Consider the following 16,113-nt stretch of genomic DNA (forward strand, 5'->3'; position numbering starts at 1 on the left):
CTGGGCCACTGCACAGGTTCCAGGAGGCCCAGGGGCGACCCTTCGTTCTCCCGGCGGCTGCCCCTCGTCTTGCGACTCAGGGGTCCGGGCGGGACATGGCCACGGCCACTGTGGCAGCAGCAAGACGAGGCTTCTGCCGAGCCCCTCCGCTCCTCCTCCGGCGCGGTTACCAGACGGAGAAGGGCGTCTATGGCTACCGGCCGAGGAAGCCCGAGAGCCGGGAGCTCCGGGGCGGCCTGGCGGGCCCTCCAGGTCTGGGATAGGGCCGGGATCGTAGATGCAGGGGAAAAAGGGGGCCTCCCCGACAGGCCTGAAGTGGGGTGCTGTTACGGGGGAGGTCGGGCTTCTGGGGTCTGCAAAGTGTGCTCGGGCGGGTGGGGAGTAAGGGGAGGTGAGGAGGCCAAGGAAGGCAGGCGTGGGTGGTGGTGTCAGGGTCATTGTCCAGCCTCCTTGCTGGGGAATCTTGAGGTCGAGGTCTCGTAATTGGATCCACGCTTGGGTGATCTTACCAGAGTTCGTGTTCTGACTGGTTTTGTGAGGTCTTGGCCTTTCTATGCCTTGGATGTAAACTTCTAGAAACTTAGCTCTTTTCGAAGGCGGGGTTGCAGGAATAGAAGAGTTCTGAGATCTCCCAGCTGCTCGAATTTACTCAAGGAAGACATTTCCAGAGCCATCTCTAAGGCTCGTGTGAGCAGAATGTGTGGGGATCACAACTGTATAGCGAGGGTTGAAGAGGGCAAGTTAGTTGGTGATCTGGACCACAGCATGGTATTCATTATCTGTCTCCCTGACCTAACTAGCCTCTTATTTTAATTTCAGAGTTTTAAACTCCTTTCTGAATTTAGAAGTATGTTGCTGGTGGTTTTAGTGAATTAGGAGACGTGAATATCGGTTATTGAGACCTATCTTTGCATGCTCATGTGCAGGAGACCCATTTTGAGTATTTAGTTTATGCTGAAAAATTGTCTGTTTTATTTTTTTTAATATATTGATTTATTAGAGAGAGAGAGAGAACACCACTGGCCGCGGTGAGTGAGGGGAGGAGCTGAGGGAGAGAATCTTCTAGCAATCTCCTCCTGAGCGTGAGCCCGTCACCCAGGGCTCCATGACCCATGAGCTCATGAGTGAGCCACCCAGGTGTCCCAAAGTTGTCTATATTTAATCCTCACAGAGTAGAAGATGAATACAGACTGATTATTTGAGGAAGATCATTTCAGTCCACTTATCAGGTTAACAATGAAGATCCTCTTAATCATATAAGTACCCAAACTTTGAATCTTACGTTTACATTGGAACCTTGATATTTTGCTCTTGACCTCAGAGGACAGTTATAGTGAACCTGATTTCTGTCTCTTGGATGCAGTGAGATTTCTTTAGGGAAAGCATTTGGCCAACTAGATTGTTAATCCCTTGAGGGTAAGACTGTTGTCTTATTTCACTTTGCAAATCAAATGTCAAGAATTTTATTTTTAAAAAATTAAAAAAAAAAGATTTTATTTACTTATTTGACAGAGAGAGAGCACAAGCAGGTAGAACAGCAGGCAGGGGGAGAGGGAGAAGCAGGCTTTCCGTGGAGGAGAGAGCCCGAAGTGGGACTTGATCCCAGGAATCTGGGATCATGACCTGAGCCGAAGGCAGACACCCAACCGACTGAGCTACCCAGGTGCCCAAATATCAAGAACTTTATATGTCAGTTATTCTCAAACGTGTATGTGTATTCAAATCACTTGGCATTGATTTTTAAAAGGCCAGTTCCTGTGGAGCCTTGGTGGGTCAGTCAGTTGAGCATCTGACTCTTGATTTTGACTTAGGTCGGGAACTCAGGGTCATGAGATGGAGTCCTGCATGGAACTCCAAGTTCAGCAAGGAGTCTGCTTCTGTCCTACTTCCTCTACCCTTACCCTGGCATGCTCGTTCGCTCGCTCGCTCGCTCTCAAATAAATAAATAAATCCTTACAAAAAAATAAAAAAGCCAGTTCCCAAGTATCCTCCCACCCCAGGGTTCTAACTCAGTGGTCTGAGATCTGGTTCAAAAATACAGATTTTTTAATCAGGCATCCCAGGTGATTCTTTAGCAGAAGGTCCACAACCAACTATGGCCAAATACTGTTATACTCTCAAAGGATGTATGTGTAGGACATGTTTTACAATCTCTTCTTCATTTAAAATTATATTAGTGTGTGCTCTGTGCACAATTACTGTGATCTTGTTTAAGATTTTTCTTTCATAATTGGGTCTCTATCTGATTTTTTTTCTTTTTTTTTAGCATTTTACTTTTAAGTAGTCTCCACATGCAACGTAGAGCTCGAACCTACAACCCCATGATTAAGAGTTGCATGCCTCATGGACTGAGCCAGCCAGGCACCCCTTTGTTCGATTCTTAATAACAGCCCAACAGCTGAAAACTTGCCTTGGAAAAACCGGGCCAGTGTTTTGTTTTGTTTTAAGATTTTATTTTTATTTATTTATTTGAGAGAGACAGGCAGATAGTGACAGAGATAGCAAGAGAGAGCACAAGCAGGGAGGAGAGGGAGAAGCAGGCTCCTGCTGAGCAGGGAGCCCAATGTGGGGCTTAATCCCAGGATCCTGGGATCATGACCTGAGCTGAAGGCAAACGCTTAACCGACTGAGCCACCCAGGTGCCCCATGGGCCAGTGGTTTTTAACTAGAAGACTACCCAAATTATCTTGGGAGCTTTGGGCTGGTGTTTGAAAAATATCTCTGGGGTTGATTTTTATATACAATCCCTTCCCTCCCCCGTCTTAACCAGACCCCCCCGCCCCATGAATTAGCTGTGCTTTGAGGTGCTTGATGACCTTTGAAAGGTCGGTATTGAGTTAGAACTGCAGGCCAAGGGTGGCCTCTTGTGGTATTGGGAGGCAAGAGTGAAATCAGTGCCTGGAAACAATTGTTGCAGTTACAAGATCTAGTTAAGGAATTTTGTTGCTAAGGGCAATAATTTCATTCTTCTTATGTTTTAGCTACTCTGAATTTCTGAAAACTGAAAGGCAAGTAGGCCACCCTGTAACTTTCTTCAAACTTACCACTGCACGCAGATCTTTGACAGGCTTTTCTTCTCTGTGTTTTAGAAATTACTCTGTTATTTTGCAGTGACTCGGTTTGTGGATCACTGTCTCCTACTAGGCTGGGTAGGAGAAAGCCCGGGGAGACTTGGATCTGTCACTTGGAGTCGCATCTCTCTGGCCAGAACTTGGTCAGCATGTATCTGCAAAGGAGACTGAAAAGCGAAATTTTTTTTGGAAAGCACAATTTTTAAAAAATAATTATTTGTCAGAGAGAGAGTGAGTGAGAGTGAGCACAACTAAGGGGAGCAGCAGGTAGAACAGGCAGAGGGAGAAACAGGCTCTCCACTGAGCAAGGAGTCTGAAGTGGGACTTGATCCCAGGATCCTGGGATCATGACCTGAGCCAAAGGCAGATGCTTAACTGACTGAGCCTCTGAGGCATCCTTTTTTTTTTCCTTCTTCCCGATTTTGTTGTTGTTTTTAGATTTAATTTATTTATTTGTCAGAGAGAGAGAGAGAGAGAAAAACCCAGAAGCAGGCAAACAGGGGAGCAGCAGGTAGAGAGAAAATCAGGCTCCCTGCTGAGCAGGATAACCCATGCAGGACTCAGTCCTAGAACCATGGGATCATGACCTGCGATCATGACAGGCACTTAACTGACTGAGCCACCCAGGCGTTCCTGGAAAGCATAATTTTTATTCAGGTTGGCCAAGTACCAACTAAAAATTCTGTGGAGAAAATTTTTTTTTAAAGATTTTATTTATTCATTTTTTAATTGTTTTTTTTATTATTATTTTTCCAATTTATTTATTTTCAGAAAAACAGTATTCATTATTTTTTCACCACACCCAGTACTCCATGCAAGCCGTGCCCTCTATAATACCCACCACCTGGTACCCCAACCTCCCACCCCTCTGCCACTTCAAACCCCTCAGATTGTTTTTCAGAGTCCATAGTCTCTCATGGTTCACCTCCTCTTCCAATTTACCCAAAAGCACATACCCTCCCCAATGTCCATAACCCTACCCCCCTTCTCCCAACCCCCCTCCCCCCAGCAACCCACAGTTTGTTTCGTGAGATTAAGAGTCACTTATGGTTTGTCTCCCTCCCTATCCCATCTTGTTTCATGGATTCTTCTCCTACCCACTTAAGCCCCCTTATTTATTCATTTGACAGAGAGATCACAAGCAGACAGAGAGGCAGGCAGAGAGGGAGATAGAGGGAAGCAGGCTCCCCGCCGAGCAGAGAGCCCGATGTGGGACTCGATCCCAGGACCCCGAGATCATGACCTGAGCCGAAGGCAGCGGCTTAACCCACTGAGCCACCCAGGCGCCCGCTGTGGAGAAAATATTGAAAAATACTTAGTAATCACTGCACTCCCAAGCTTTTCTTCCCATACAAAGAATGTTTCCACCTCCTTTCTCCTCTGTTCCGTCCTTGAATCCATCTCAAAGTCCCTTATCTCCAGAGAATGTACAGCCCTCCCTGTCCGGGCTGATGGTGTCTTCTGCTCTGGAGTTTTATGAACTGCCACACACCCCATACTGACACATCCAGTATACAAAGAAAACTCTCATCTGGAAAAGGAAAGAATGAGGAACAACAAAGGGCCCTATTCAAACCAGTTATCAAATCCTCTTGGAGAGGAATGATAAAAGCTCTCGGATGTGGCTGTGTAGTAAGTTCACTACATTCCCCTGGCTTCGCCTTCTCTTTGTCACCCGTTGTCTTCTGTGGAAGTCTCCGACATGGGCATGGGAGGTGTGCCCTCCTTGGGGGCTGCATACCTTCCACAGCCTACTTTATTTTGGTAAGGTTAGGAGCCTGAGAATTGCTTTAGCGGGTCATCAATTACAGGTGTTTTTTATGACCAGAACCAGAATTTGTTGGCAGTACAGTTTTCTTTCTCTCTTTCTTTCTTTCTTTCTTTCTTTCTTTCTTTCTTTCTTTCTTTCTTTCTTCTTCTTCTTTTTTTTTTTAAGTTCATTTGTTTATGTGAGGGGAGAGGGTCAGAGGGAGAGGAGGAGCCTATGCAGGATTTCCTCCCAGGACCCTGAGATCATGACCTGAGCAGGGATCAAGAGCCAGTTGCTCATAAGCCACTCAGGTACCCAACAGTACAGTTCTTTTAGAACCGTCATAGGGCTGCAGTCTTTTTGCCTGTGGTCATTCCATGAGCAAATTGCCTTCAGTCAAAGATCTTATCTAGATCTATTTTTTAAGCCTGAAACCTCTGGTTTTTTATTTACTGCTTCTGTGCCTACCTACTTAGCTCCCTAAACTTAATGGTGCTTACCTTGAGACCATCTAAAAATAGTAGCGGAAGGCAACACCCTTTATTGGACCTTGTAGGCTTAGCTGGCTCCCACTGTCTCATAGTAAATGCTTTCTAGAAGGTACTTGATGGAGGGTTTGTCTGTTTTCTACCTCCTGCTAAGGCAGCCTCTTCTGAAACACCTTTTCTTCCCTTTCCTTTCTTTCTGGTTTTTTGTTTTGTTTTGTTTTTAAGATTTTTATTTGTTTATTTGAGAGAGAGAGAGAGAGAGAGAACAAGGGGTGGGTGGGGTGGGAGGAGGAGCCGAGGGAGAGGCAGACTTCCCACTTAGCAGGGAGCCCCACATGGGGCTCCATCCAAAGACCCCAGGATCGTGACCTGAACCAAAGGCAAACCCTCGGTTAACTGACTGAGCCACTCAGGTGCCCCCACTTCTCTTGCCCCACCCTGAACCACCTTTTCTGAGTGCTTCTAATTCTCCAAACTTGCCAGGATCTGCCTTCCAGGTATAGAGTCCTCCCATTAGCAGAGCTGAATTTCCCTCCATCTCTTCTTGTTTGATCCTGCTCGACCTCATCTTTCTCCCAGGGCTTTCCTGAAAGTGAAAAGAAACAGTGATCACACACTACTAAGCTACAGCCCTGTGGACATAAGTCTGCCTGCAGGATATCACAGGTGACAGTTTCCCACGTGTTTTTTCAGACAGCATAACACAGTGCCCATTAGCTTTCTAGTCTGAAAGATCTAGTCCTTGGCACCTACTGCCAGACTGCTAAGCCAATGTCATGTGTATTTTGGGCTCTGTTATGATAGCAACCCACCTTGGGTACCAGATTGTATATTAGATGGGGTAAGTTCAGGGGCTATGTCAGAGACCTGGAATAACAGTGATTTAAGTAAGATGAGTAGAGGTCCAAGCTGGTATGACGGTTTTGCTCTGCAAAGCCTTAGGGTATTTAGGCTCCTTCTGTGTTGTTTCTTCATCATCCTATGGATACTGCTCTCCACTCTGGTCCAGGATGGCTAACCATTGCATCCACAGTCTGGCCAGCAGGGTGGAGGAAAGGGGAAAGGGAAAGAGAACACCTCTCCCTTTAAGGACAAGACCCAGAAGGTGCAACCATCGCTGCTCCTACCTTCTCACTTGTCAGAACTTAGTTAAGTGGCCAGCTGGCTGCCTTGGAGGCCGGGACATATATCTTTGCTCTGGGAAGCCTTATGTTCAATTATGTATTACTGTGAAAGAGAAGGGAAAATGGATGTCGGGAGTTGTGGGAGTCTCTGCTACCCACAAATTGTAAAAATCCAGGGCAAGCAACCCACCTTCAACTTTTTCAGCTCATACTTAATATCAGATTTTGAGCACTGTGTTTCCTAAAGCCTTGCCTTCTTTCTATTTTCACTATTGGGATCCTAGTCCAGGCCTTTAATCCTCATCTGCCGCACAAAAATAGTTAATTCAGGTCATCTTATCCAAGGATCCGTGGATCTCTACGAAAAAGTTTCAGAGGGTCTGTAGACTTTGCACGACTCTGTGTGTGTCTATTTTGAGGCAAAGAGCCTGTAGCTTTCATTGAATTCTCAAAGAGATGCATGACTTCAAAAAGATAAAACTGGTAGGCCTCACTGGTATTAAAATGTATAGCCTAGTTCCTGTCTGGCTTAGTCCAATCTTTCTGAAACGTTGGTTTCATTGAGTCATTTTCTTTTCTTTTTTTAAAAGGGTTTTATTTATTTATTTGTTAGAGAGAGACACAGTGAGAGAGGGAACACAAGCAGGGGGAGTGGGAGAAGGAGAAGCAGGCTTCCCACTGAGCAGGGAGCCCCATGCAGGGCTCGACCCCAGGACCCTGGGGTCATGATCCGAGCCGAAGGTAGACAACCAATGACTGAGCCACGCAGGCACCCAAGTCATTTTCTTAACTCAGATGTCCAAAGGCTCTACTTTGCCTCTCAGAGTAAAATACAGATTCTTTTGCTAGATACTCAGTGCCCTTCTCCCTTCTTTCTTACCTTTCTCCAACATGAATTTCCCCATGTTCTAGCCCTTATCCTGTATGCCTTTCCACTTCTTACCATCTCCATTCCCATCTCCTCTGTGACATCTGTCTAGACAACTCCAGCCTGTCCTAATCTGAGCTCCTTCAGCTCTCAGTATGGGACCTCTTGAACTCTACGGAACATTTTATGACCGTGTGTATTTGTGTAGGGACCATCCTCTCACACTGTAAGATCCTGCCTGGTGAAGACATTATCTTACCTTGTCTCAGCTCCACAGTTCACTGAATACTTATTAAATGATATAATCCTATGGAGAAATGGAAATATGATTCTGTATGGGCAATTTATTTGTAATATTTAGTGCATCTGAATTTTGCATGTACCCCCATCACACCAAGTATCAAGAAAGGAAGGACTGTATACATTGGGTAATAGATTGTATTACTATGTTTTAGAAAAAGTAATAATTTCTTTTTTACTGATGAACACAATGAAGACTTGCTGTGTTTTTTCTTAAGTTCCATTTAAGTGTGTGCTCATGGTCAGTTCTATGAATTAGAACAGGAGTGCTTAATGCCTGCTAGTTGTCTTAAAAGGTACCATCGGTACCATCTTGGTTGAGAGGAAGGATTGAGTTGGTGTTGTGGATCATGTACACAACTTTTTGGCGTTGACAGACTTAATCAAAGGGAAAGGCCCCCCTGAAGTCAAGGGTGACGTGGTGAAATGGGAGGACGTATGACCAAAGTTATGGTGCCTCCTTTTTCCTCTTTGCCCTTCCGTCATCAGCCTTCCTTCTTCAAATATTTATCCTGGCTGAAAATCCGTGCCTGCGTAGGATGACTGCATCATTTGCTAAGTCTTCTATTACATGGAGGCTTTAAGGAGGTATTGAATTTGCTTCTAGTAACCTCTTAGATGGCAGTGGTTTCACCAGTTAAAATTTGACCTGTGGTGAGTGTTCTTTGTATCTGGCTATTAGTAACAGCTTGTACTTTAACCTCTGTAAACCTCAGTTTGGGTAAGCTTGAATTTATTTAACAACAATCCCCGTTGAAAATGGAAGAGTGCTGATTCATGAGTATAAATTTAATGATGGAAGGTTTGGATTACAAAAAATGGAGGAATTTAGGAATGAGCAGAAGATGGGAGGATTCCAAACAGCATTGAGTAGTTACTGACTTTGGCATTGAGCTTTAAGAGTTGGAGTGAGGTTGTGAGTATGTTGCATATTAGAAATAATGGGAGCCTTTACTGGAGTTATGGGAAAAGCAGTTGAAGAAAATCTTATTGCATTAGAGAGTTTGAAAATTCTCCATAATTCTGGAGTACAAATGTAGACCAAAAAAGGCTAATGACATTAGCTCTTTTACTTTTTTTTTTTAAATGTCTCAATGATGTCCAGTTCTCTCATCCCTCTCTCTGTAGGCTCTGGACTTCCCTTTTTCACTTTTTGTTGTAGTGTAATGGATAAAAGACTGGGTGGAAGTCAAATATGCTTGAGTTCGAATTCTACTTTTTATGTGACATTTTGCAAGTCACTTAACCTCTTTGAGCCTCAGTTTACTCTTCTGCAGCTAAGGATACCTATTTCAGGGTTGTAAGAGTTAAGATGCTATGTGTGAAACACTGAACACAATGTGTAGCAAAAGTTAGTTCTCGGGGTGCCTGTGTGGCTCAGTCGGTTAAGCATCTGCCTTCACCTCAGGTCATGAACCCAGGGTCCTGGGATTAAGCCCCACATTAGACTTTCTTGGTAGGCAAGGAGTCTCCTTCTCTTCCTCCTCTGCCCCTCCCCCACCCGTGCACACATGTGCACACCCCTGTATGTACATGTGTGTATGCTCTCTATCAAATAAATAAATACAATCTTTTTTTTTGTAAAGTTAGTTTTTACTACCATTTACTATCAATCAGTGACCCTTACTTTAGGAAAGGATTGGGAAAAAACCAGAAAGGACCAGAACAAGGGTTTTTTGTTTAATCTGTTTTTTTATTTCCTTTTAAGAAAGAAATATATGGCAAAATAAATTTATCTAATAAACATATTGTGTTTGAGATGGAACGAGAGAGTATGGTATAAAATGAACTCAGTTGCAGACCTAGTCTGAGTTTGCTGTACAGAATACAATATTCTGGTACTTATGGTTTTAATGTGGTTATCTACAACATTCCTGAGCTGAAGCTGGGAGGCAGCCGTCACATTTTCCTGGGGTTCAGAGGGACTTCAATTACGAAATTCTCTTTCTTGGAGTCTTCAGTCGTTTTATCCAACGTTCCCACTTGCTATAAGCATATGCTGCCTTGAGTGGAAGATTATTGGATCTGATCTAGATATTTTGGGGGGAGGCTATTTATGACCAGATGATGAGAAAGAACTCTACTGACTTTAAGGTTAAGGACTAAGTTTAGTTTATCTGCCTGTGTACTTCATGATAGTTAATATGAACCCTTTCTTCCTGAAAATCAAACTCTTTAGCGCCCCCACTGTGCTTGCTTATGGGGAGAATAAAGTCATTGATGTAGATATCCCTGTCATTATTCTTTTTTTCACACCCCTTTTAGCTAAGGTTCTTTTGGTCCCAATCAACAGAAACCAGTTGTGGCTATCTAACCCAAAGAGGGGACTTTATTTGAAAGATACAAGGGTATCTCCCAGAACCAAAGGGTATGTGTAGTAACCAAGACTCTGTTGGGGGAGGGGAGGAAGAAGACCAGAACTAACTCTGGGATAATTGGCAAAGGCTGTGGGTGGGCCTACAAGGCATACCTGTTAATGTACTCACTCCTTTGCCACCCATATTGTGTGTTGGGTGTCCTTGAGACCACCCCCACATTTAGAGATTCACCAGAAAGACTTAGGGCATTCAGCCTAATAGTTCTACTCTCGGTTCAGATTTATCACAGTGATGTAATAAGGATACACAGTGGGATCATAATGGGAAAAAGCACAGGACAAGGCATTTCTGGAGGCGCCTTTGTGTGGGCTTTCTGATGTTCTCTCCCCCGTGAGGGCTGATGCAGAATGCACTCCTCTTTGAGCAGCACCACACAGTAATAGACGTGTGACGTAGCTAACCTGGAAGTCGATCAGAAATTCGGCACCCAGGGTTTTTATTGGCAGATGTTCATGTAAGCATCCTCTGCATGTGCCCAGATTCCAGACTTCCAGAAGGAAAGCAAGTATTCAGCATAAACCATGTTGTTTGCACAAACAGGCCTAGTGAACCACCCGTATCTTCCAATCCCAAATCATAAATCCTGGAAAGATTAAATCGGACCCACCCAACTATTGTGTCCCGGGAATCTGTTAATTGGGAGGGAGGCAGGAGGGCATGAGGTAGACTTGGCCTCAGGAACCCACTTCCTGAAATGGGGGGATGCAGTTCTCAGAAAAGAGGGCCTCGAAGTAAGGAATAAGGATCCACAGCAGTTCTAGCACTGCAAGGTTGAGAGCTCCGGAAAACTTTCATCACAAGGGTTCTGTGACTTTTATGATATGCTGACTCTTAGGACTTCATTCAGTTCATAACAAATGTTTTTTGAGCATCTACTGTGTGCCAGTCTCTTGAGCCAGAAACCTGCCTTCAATATCTTCCCTTTCGTTTTGAAGAGGTGTTGTATATATGTGCTCTTGTTTTCCCTCTTCTCTCTGGCTTCTTGAGGATTTAAACATCAAATTACATTCTTCTGAACTTCTATAGATATCCTGAGGACTAAGTTCTTTGCCCAACATAAAGACATTTCTTTCTTTTTTTTTTTTACACATTTATTCCTTTTATTGATCATCTCCCTTGTGTGCACATGTCTGTGTCACACACACACACACACACACACACAACCTGGGATGGTTTCCCATCACTCCGTCCCTAAGACATTTATTTCTTTTACAGTAATCTCTTGGTTTATTTGTACAGTGCTAGGAAGTTATTTTTATGAGAAATATATGTATTCAGTTGCCATGCTCTCATTTGCTACAAAAATAATACAGGTGAAAAAAAAATAATACAGGTGAAACACTTTCATCCAGTGCATTTGAAGCTAGAACCTGTTAACTTCATGTAAGTTAATTTCAAAAAAGGTTATTAATGCAAGGAGTATGGTAAAGAAAGGAGAGATGTTTTAAGTATTTTAACAAGTATGTTTATTTTTGTTTTTATATTTGCAAATCTTTAAAATTAAGAGAACTTATGGAAGTAATCTGAATACAATGTCTGTCTAGATTTTTATGATTTTCCCCCTAATATTTTACTTTTGCCCAAAGCAACAGCCATAGGAACAAATAGAACCAATTCGTACAAGCATGAAGTCCATGGGTGGGGACAGGTGTGCCAGGCGCACTGGAGAAAACCTGCTTATCAAAAGCTTTCAGGGGCGCCTGGCTGGCTTGGTCAGTTAAGTGTCTGCCTTCGGCTCTGGTTATGGTCTCAGGGTCCTGGGATCAAGCCCCACATCCAACTCCCTGCTCAGCGGAGAGCCTACTTCTCCTTCTCTCTCTGCCTGCTGCTCTCCCCTGCTTGTGCTCTCTCTCTCTCTGTCTCTGTCAAAATAAATAAATAAAGCCTTAAAAAAAAAAAAAAGCTTTCAGAGTACAAGAGGCAACAAGTCAGTTAAATGGGTACAATTTAAAGAGCTCTATATATGTTCATTGTGGAAAACTCAGCAAATATGATAAGGAAAAACCAAAAATCAGGAATTTTAATATGGGATAATCCCTAAGTTTTTGGTCCATTTCCTTGACATATATGAAATATGTATACACATATACATATATGTGAAGTATATTAATACTATTATTATGCTATATAGACTATAGACTACATGCTGAAATATGCATTATGTACTATACACATTTTAACGAAGAGCAGGCTCATGCTATGTATACTGTTTATAGTCTTTTTTTATCTACATGTACTGACACTTTTCCCTTAAGCTTCTCCTATAACATTGTTTTGTAATGGCTATTAGCAAATGGAGATTAGTTGAAAATACTATGGCATGTCCCTCAAAAGATTGGGGGTTTGCAGAGTCAGAACCCTAACAGTTGGGGAATGTAATAAGGATAGGGGATTGTCCTTGAGGCACAAGGAGGCTTTGACTCCCACCTTCAATACCTGAGGGGTGGATGTGGGATGAGTAACTTCACCTCCCCCTGTCCTCTGGTGGGGGGAAGCAGGTTCCAGTTAGGACAGGGGTATAAGGAATGTTTAAAGAAGAGGGTAAGAATGCAGAGAGGTTTGTTAATCATGGAGCAGAATTCCAAAGGTCACAATTGGGAGGGCAGAGGGAAGGGATATGGGATTGGGTCCCCAGAAGAAACCAGAACAATGGTAAGAGGGTTTGAGAGAAAACAGATTGCGGGGTGGGGGGGGTGGGGGGGTGGGGGTGGCGGATGTAGGATATGCATAGAGGTGCAGAGGGGAGGGGATCTCTTTGGCTCTGCCAGAAACGCAGTGTCCGCATGTTCTTGTGCCAACACCACGCCCCAACTGTAGAGTGGCATGAAAAGCCTGTTGAGCAGTTAGAAATCAGAGCATTGACCTCCGGCAGGTGACATAGGTTCGCTAAGAGAATGTTTTCAGCGTGGCTACTGATTTGAGGCTGGTGATGATAACCCCACATATTTACTACTGGACTTGTCCCGATAGAGATGTAGTTTTTTGTATGTTACTAGAAGCTGTAGAAAGTGCAGGAGATCACCCTGCTCAGAGCAGACTTGCAGAGCACTAATATTATAGAGATGGGCAAAGAAGGAGCTCCCCCAAAATGACTGAGGTTGAGTAGCTGGTGAGCTGGCAGGAAAGCTGGGATCTTGCAATGCCACAGAAGCCCAGGGAAGAATGTGGGCTTTTTTTGTTGTGTTTTGTTTTGTTTTCTTTGGGCAGGGAGGAAGAATTTTTTTTTTTTAAGATTTTATTTATTTATTTGACAGAGATCACAAGTAGGCAGAGAAGCAGGCAGAGAGAGAGGGGGAAGCAGGCTCCCTGCTGAGCAGAGAGCCCAAGGTGGGCCTCAATCCCAGGACCTTGAGATCATGACCTGAGCTGAAGGCAGAGGCTTAATGCACAGAGCCACCGAGGTGCCCCAAGAATGTGTTTTTAAGGCATGGCCAATGGGAACAATGCTTTAGACATGGTCTGTCTGGATTTTAGCCATGGATCTGAAGGTTTTCTATGTTGTAACAGCAATTGAGAACTTCAGTAGGGTTCAGGGTAGAGCCCTACAGCAATTCATGTGGCTACCCTCCAGACTGAAATCAATTCATTTCTGGGATTGTTTGATTCCTTTACTAGTCTATTAGACATAGTATGGAACCTCCTAACTGTTGTTTTAGTGCAAACATGTCTTTTACATGTTCATTTCATCTCTGTTCTTTCCTGTGAGCCTACAGCAGGAGGTACATTTTGCAGTTCTCTGACTACAAACCCAAGCACATGTGTAGCTCACTACATGACAATAAAGGTTCATGAAATAGTCACTAGATGTTTCAAAATATGTTTCAAAATATGCTAACAATTTTCTCTGGGTTCTAAGAAGAAAAACACAAACTGAAAAAAATGCTCAGAAAATGTGTGCCCTTAAGAGTAGATCTGCTCGCCTTTAGGGATTTGCGCTCAGTTTGTAAGGCTGCCTTGATGAACTGAAGGTGAACTGAGTGTGGGCATGTAGGATTTTTTTTTCTTCAAATTTGGGAAGAACTTTCATGTGGAAAAGGGGAAGAAAAGCAGTTTTTGGCTCAATAGAAAATCACCAATTGAATTCATTGAGAGAGAATGCCTCTCCTCCAAGCAGAGACTAAGGAACCACTCACTTAGGGCTTTATAAAGGGGATTTTTTTTTTTTTAAATTATGTGAGTGACAGGATAATTTTTAAGATCTTTTTCTATTGTAAGATTTCATGAGTCTATGAAATAACTGTACCAAGAGCCTTTTAGAAATAGAGAAGGAAATGTAACATTGATTTTGTAGTTCCATTTCTTTTTAATGTAAAATATATAGTTTTAAAGATTTTGTTTATTTATTTGCCAGAGAGAGAACGAGAGAGAGAGTGAGAGAGCATGAGTGCACAAGCAGGGGGAATGGCAGGTGGTGGGAGAGGAAGAAGCAGGTTCTCCGCTGAGGCTGAGCAGAGAGCCTGATGCTGTACTCATCCCAGGACCCTGAGATCACTGTCTGAGCTGAAGGCAGATGCTTAACTGACTGAGCCACCCAGGTGTCCCTTTTTATGTCAAAATTTTTAAAAAAGATTTTTATTTATTTATTTGACAGAGAAAAAAGCAAGAGGGAATACAAGCAGGGGGTGTGGGAGAGGGAGAAGCAGGCTTCCCATTGAGCAGGGGCCTGATGTGGGGCTTGATCCCAGGACCCCCCAGAATCATGACCTAAGCTGAAGGCAGACACTTAATGACTGAGCCACCCGGGCGCCCTATGCCAAATATTTAAAAATCTCAAATAATAAGTAAGAGAATTGTAATTATTCAGAATGTCAGCATTTTAACAATTCTTTTTAATATGGGGTGTTTCCTTTTACGATCGCTAGACAGGCATAGTTGTTTGTACATATGTGCACTCAGTTCTCTCTCTTTTCCACTAGTGGCTTTAGCGCCCACGAGATAAATTTAAGGAGATAAGTGTGTTTTCCTGGATTCTGTAGTCTATAATCCTGAGATGTAGTGGTAGGAGCAACACGTTTAAAAAGTCTAAGCCAGCAAGGACTTCTTTGAAAAAAACTGATTTTTTTTTTTTGGTTCGTGGGGATTTCCTAAATTGTTTGTACTGTTTTCTTTCCCCCTTGAATCAGTTGATCACGGTCTTGCCAGATTGGTGACAGTATACTGTGAACATGGTCATAAAGCTGCCAAAATCAACCCCCTCTTCAGTGGACAAGCCTTGCAGGAGAATGTGCCCGAGATCCAAGCTCTTGTACAGACCCTTCAGGGACCTTTTAATACCACAGGTAAAGCCCATGGACACTAGACGTCCATGTGTCAACTCACTGCCAACAGGTGGGAGGGCTCCTTTCTTGGTTCTTGGAGAATCCACATGCCCCCTGGGGCTGCGGCTTCCAGTCGACAGTGAGGAACATGTTCAAGCCCTGTCTATGAGGACCTCTCTGGAGGTTCTAGAATAGTTTTTCCATTGGGCCCATTTCCTCTGAGTTTAAAAACATACTCACCAAAGAAGACATATAAGTAGCCAATTGGTAGATGGGACGGTATTCAGCATCAGTCATCATTAAGGAAATGCAAATCAAAACCACAATGAGATAGTATCAGCTCACGCTTATTAGAATGGCTATTTAATAAAGACACACAATAATAAGTGTTCATAAGGATGTAGAGAAAAGGAAACTCTTGGATACTGTTTGTGGGAATGCAGGTAGGTACAGCTACTGTGGAAAACAATGTAAAGGTTTCTTGAAAAACTAAAAATAGAGTTACCCTATGATTCGATAATCCCACTTCTGAGTGTTTATCCAGAGGACTTGAAATCAGGATCTTGAAGAGTTATCTGTATTCTCATGTTTATTGTGGCATTATTAGAATAGCCAAAATATGGAAACCACCAAAATGTCCATCAGTGGCTGAATGAATAAAGAAATGCAGTGGAGGAGCACCTGGCTGGCTCAGTTGGCAGAGCATGCAACTCTTCTCTTGGAGATGTGAGTTCAAGCCCCACGTTGGGTGTAGAGCCAACTTTAAAAAAAAAAAAAAGTGCAGTATATGCACAAAATGGAATATTATTTCTCCTTAAAAAGAAGGAAATCCAGCCATTTGTGACAACTTTGATGAACCTTGAGGGGATTATACTA

The 16,113-nt window shown here is 43.3% G+C and overlaps 1 protein-coding gene across 1 annotated transcript in view; it reads left to right on the plus strand.

The window, feature by feature from the left end:
• DHTKD1 (dehydrogenase E1 and transketolase domain containing 1) overlaps positions 1–16,113 on the plus strand; it is a 56,176-nt gene continuing 40,063 nt past the window's right edge. Inside the window, exons 1-2 of the mRNA XM_044226934.1 lie at positions 1–252; positions 15,103–15,258. Of these exons, the coding sequence (XP_044082869.1) occupies positions 96–252; positions 15,103–15,258 (313 nt within the window). The 5' untranslated portion in view covers positions 1–95. The remainder of the gene's footprint in view (positions 253–15,102; positions 15,259–16,113) is intronic.

This window comes from Neovison vison, chromosome 12 (genome assembly GCF_020171115.1).
Source record: "Neovison vison isolate M4711 chromosome 12, ASM_NN_V1, whole genome shotgun sequence".
NCBI classification, from domain to species: domain Eukaryota; kingdom Metazoa; phylum Chordata; class Mammalia; order Carnivora; family Mustelidae; genus Neogale; species Neogale vison.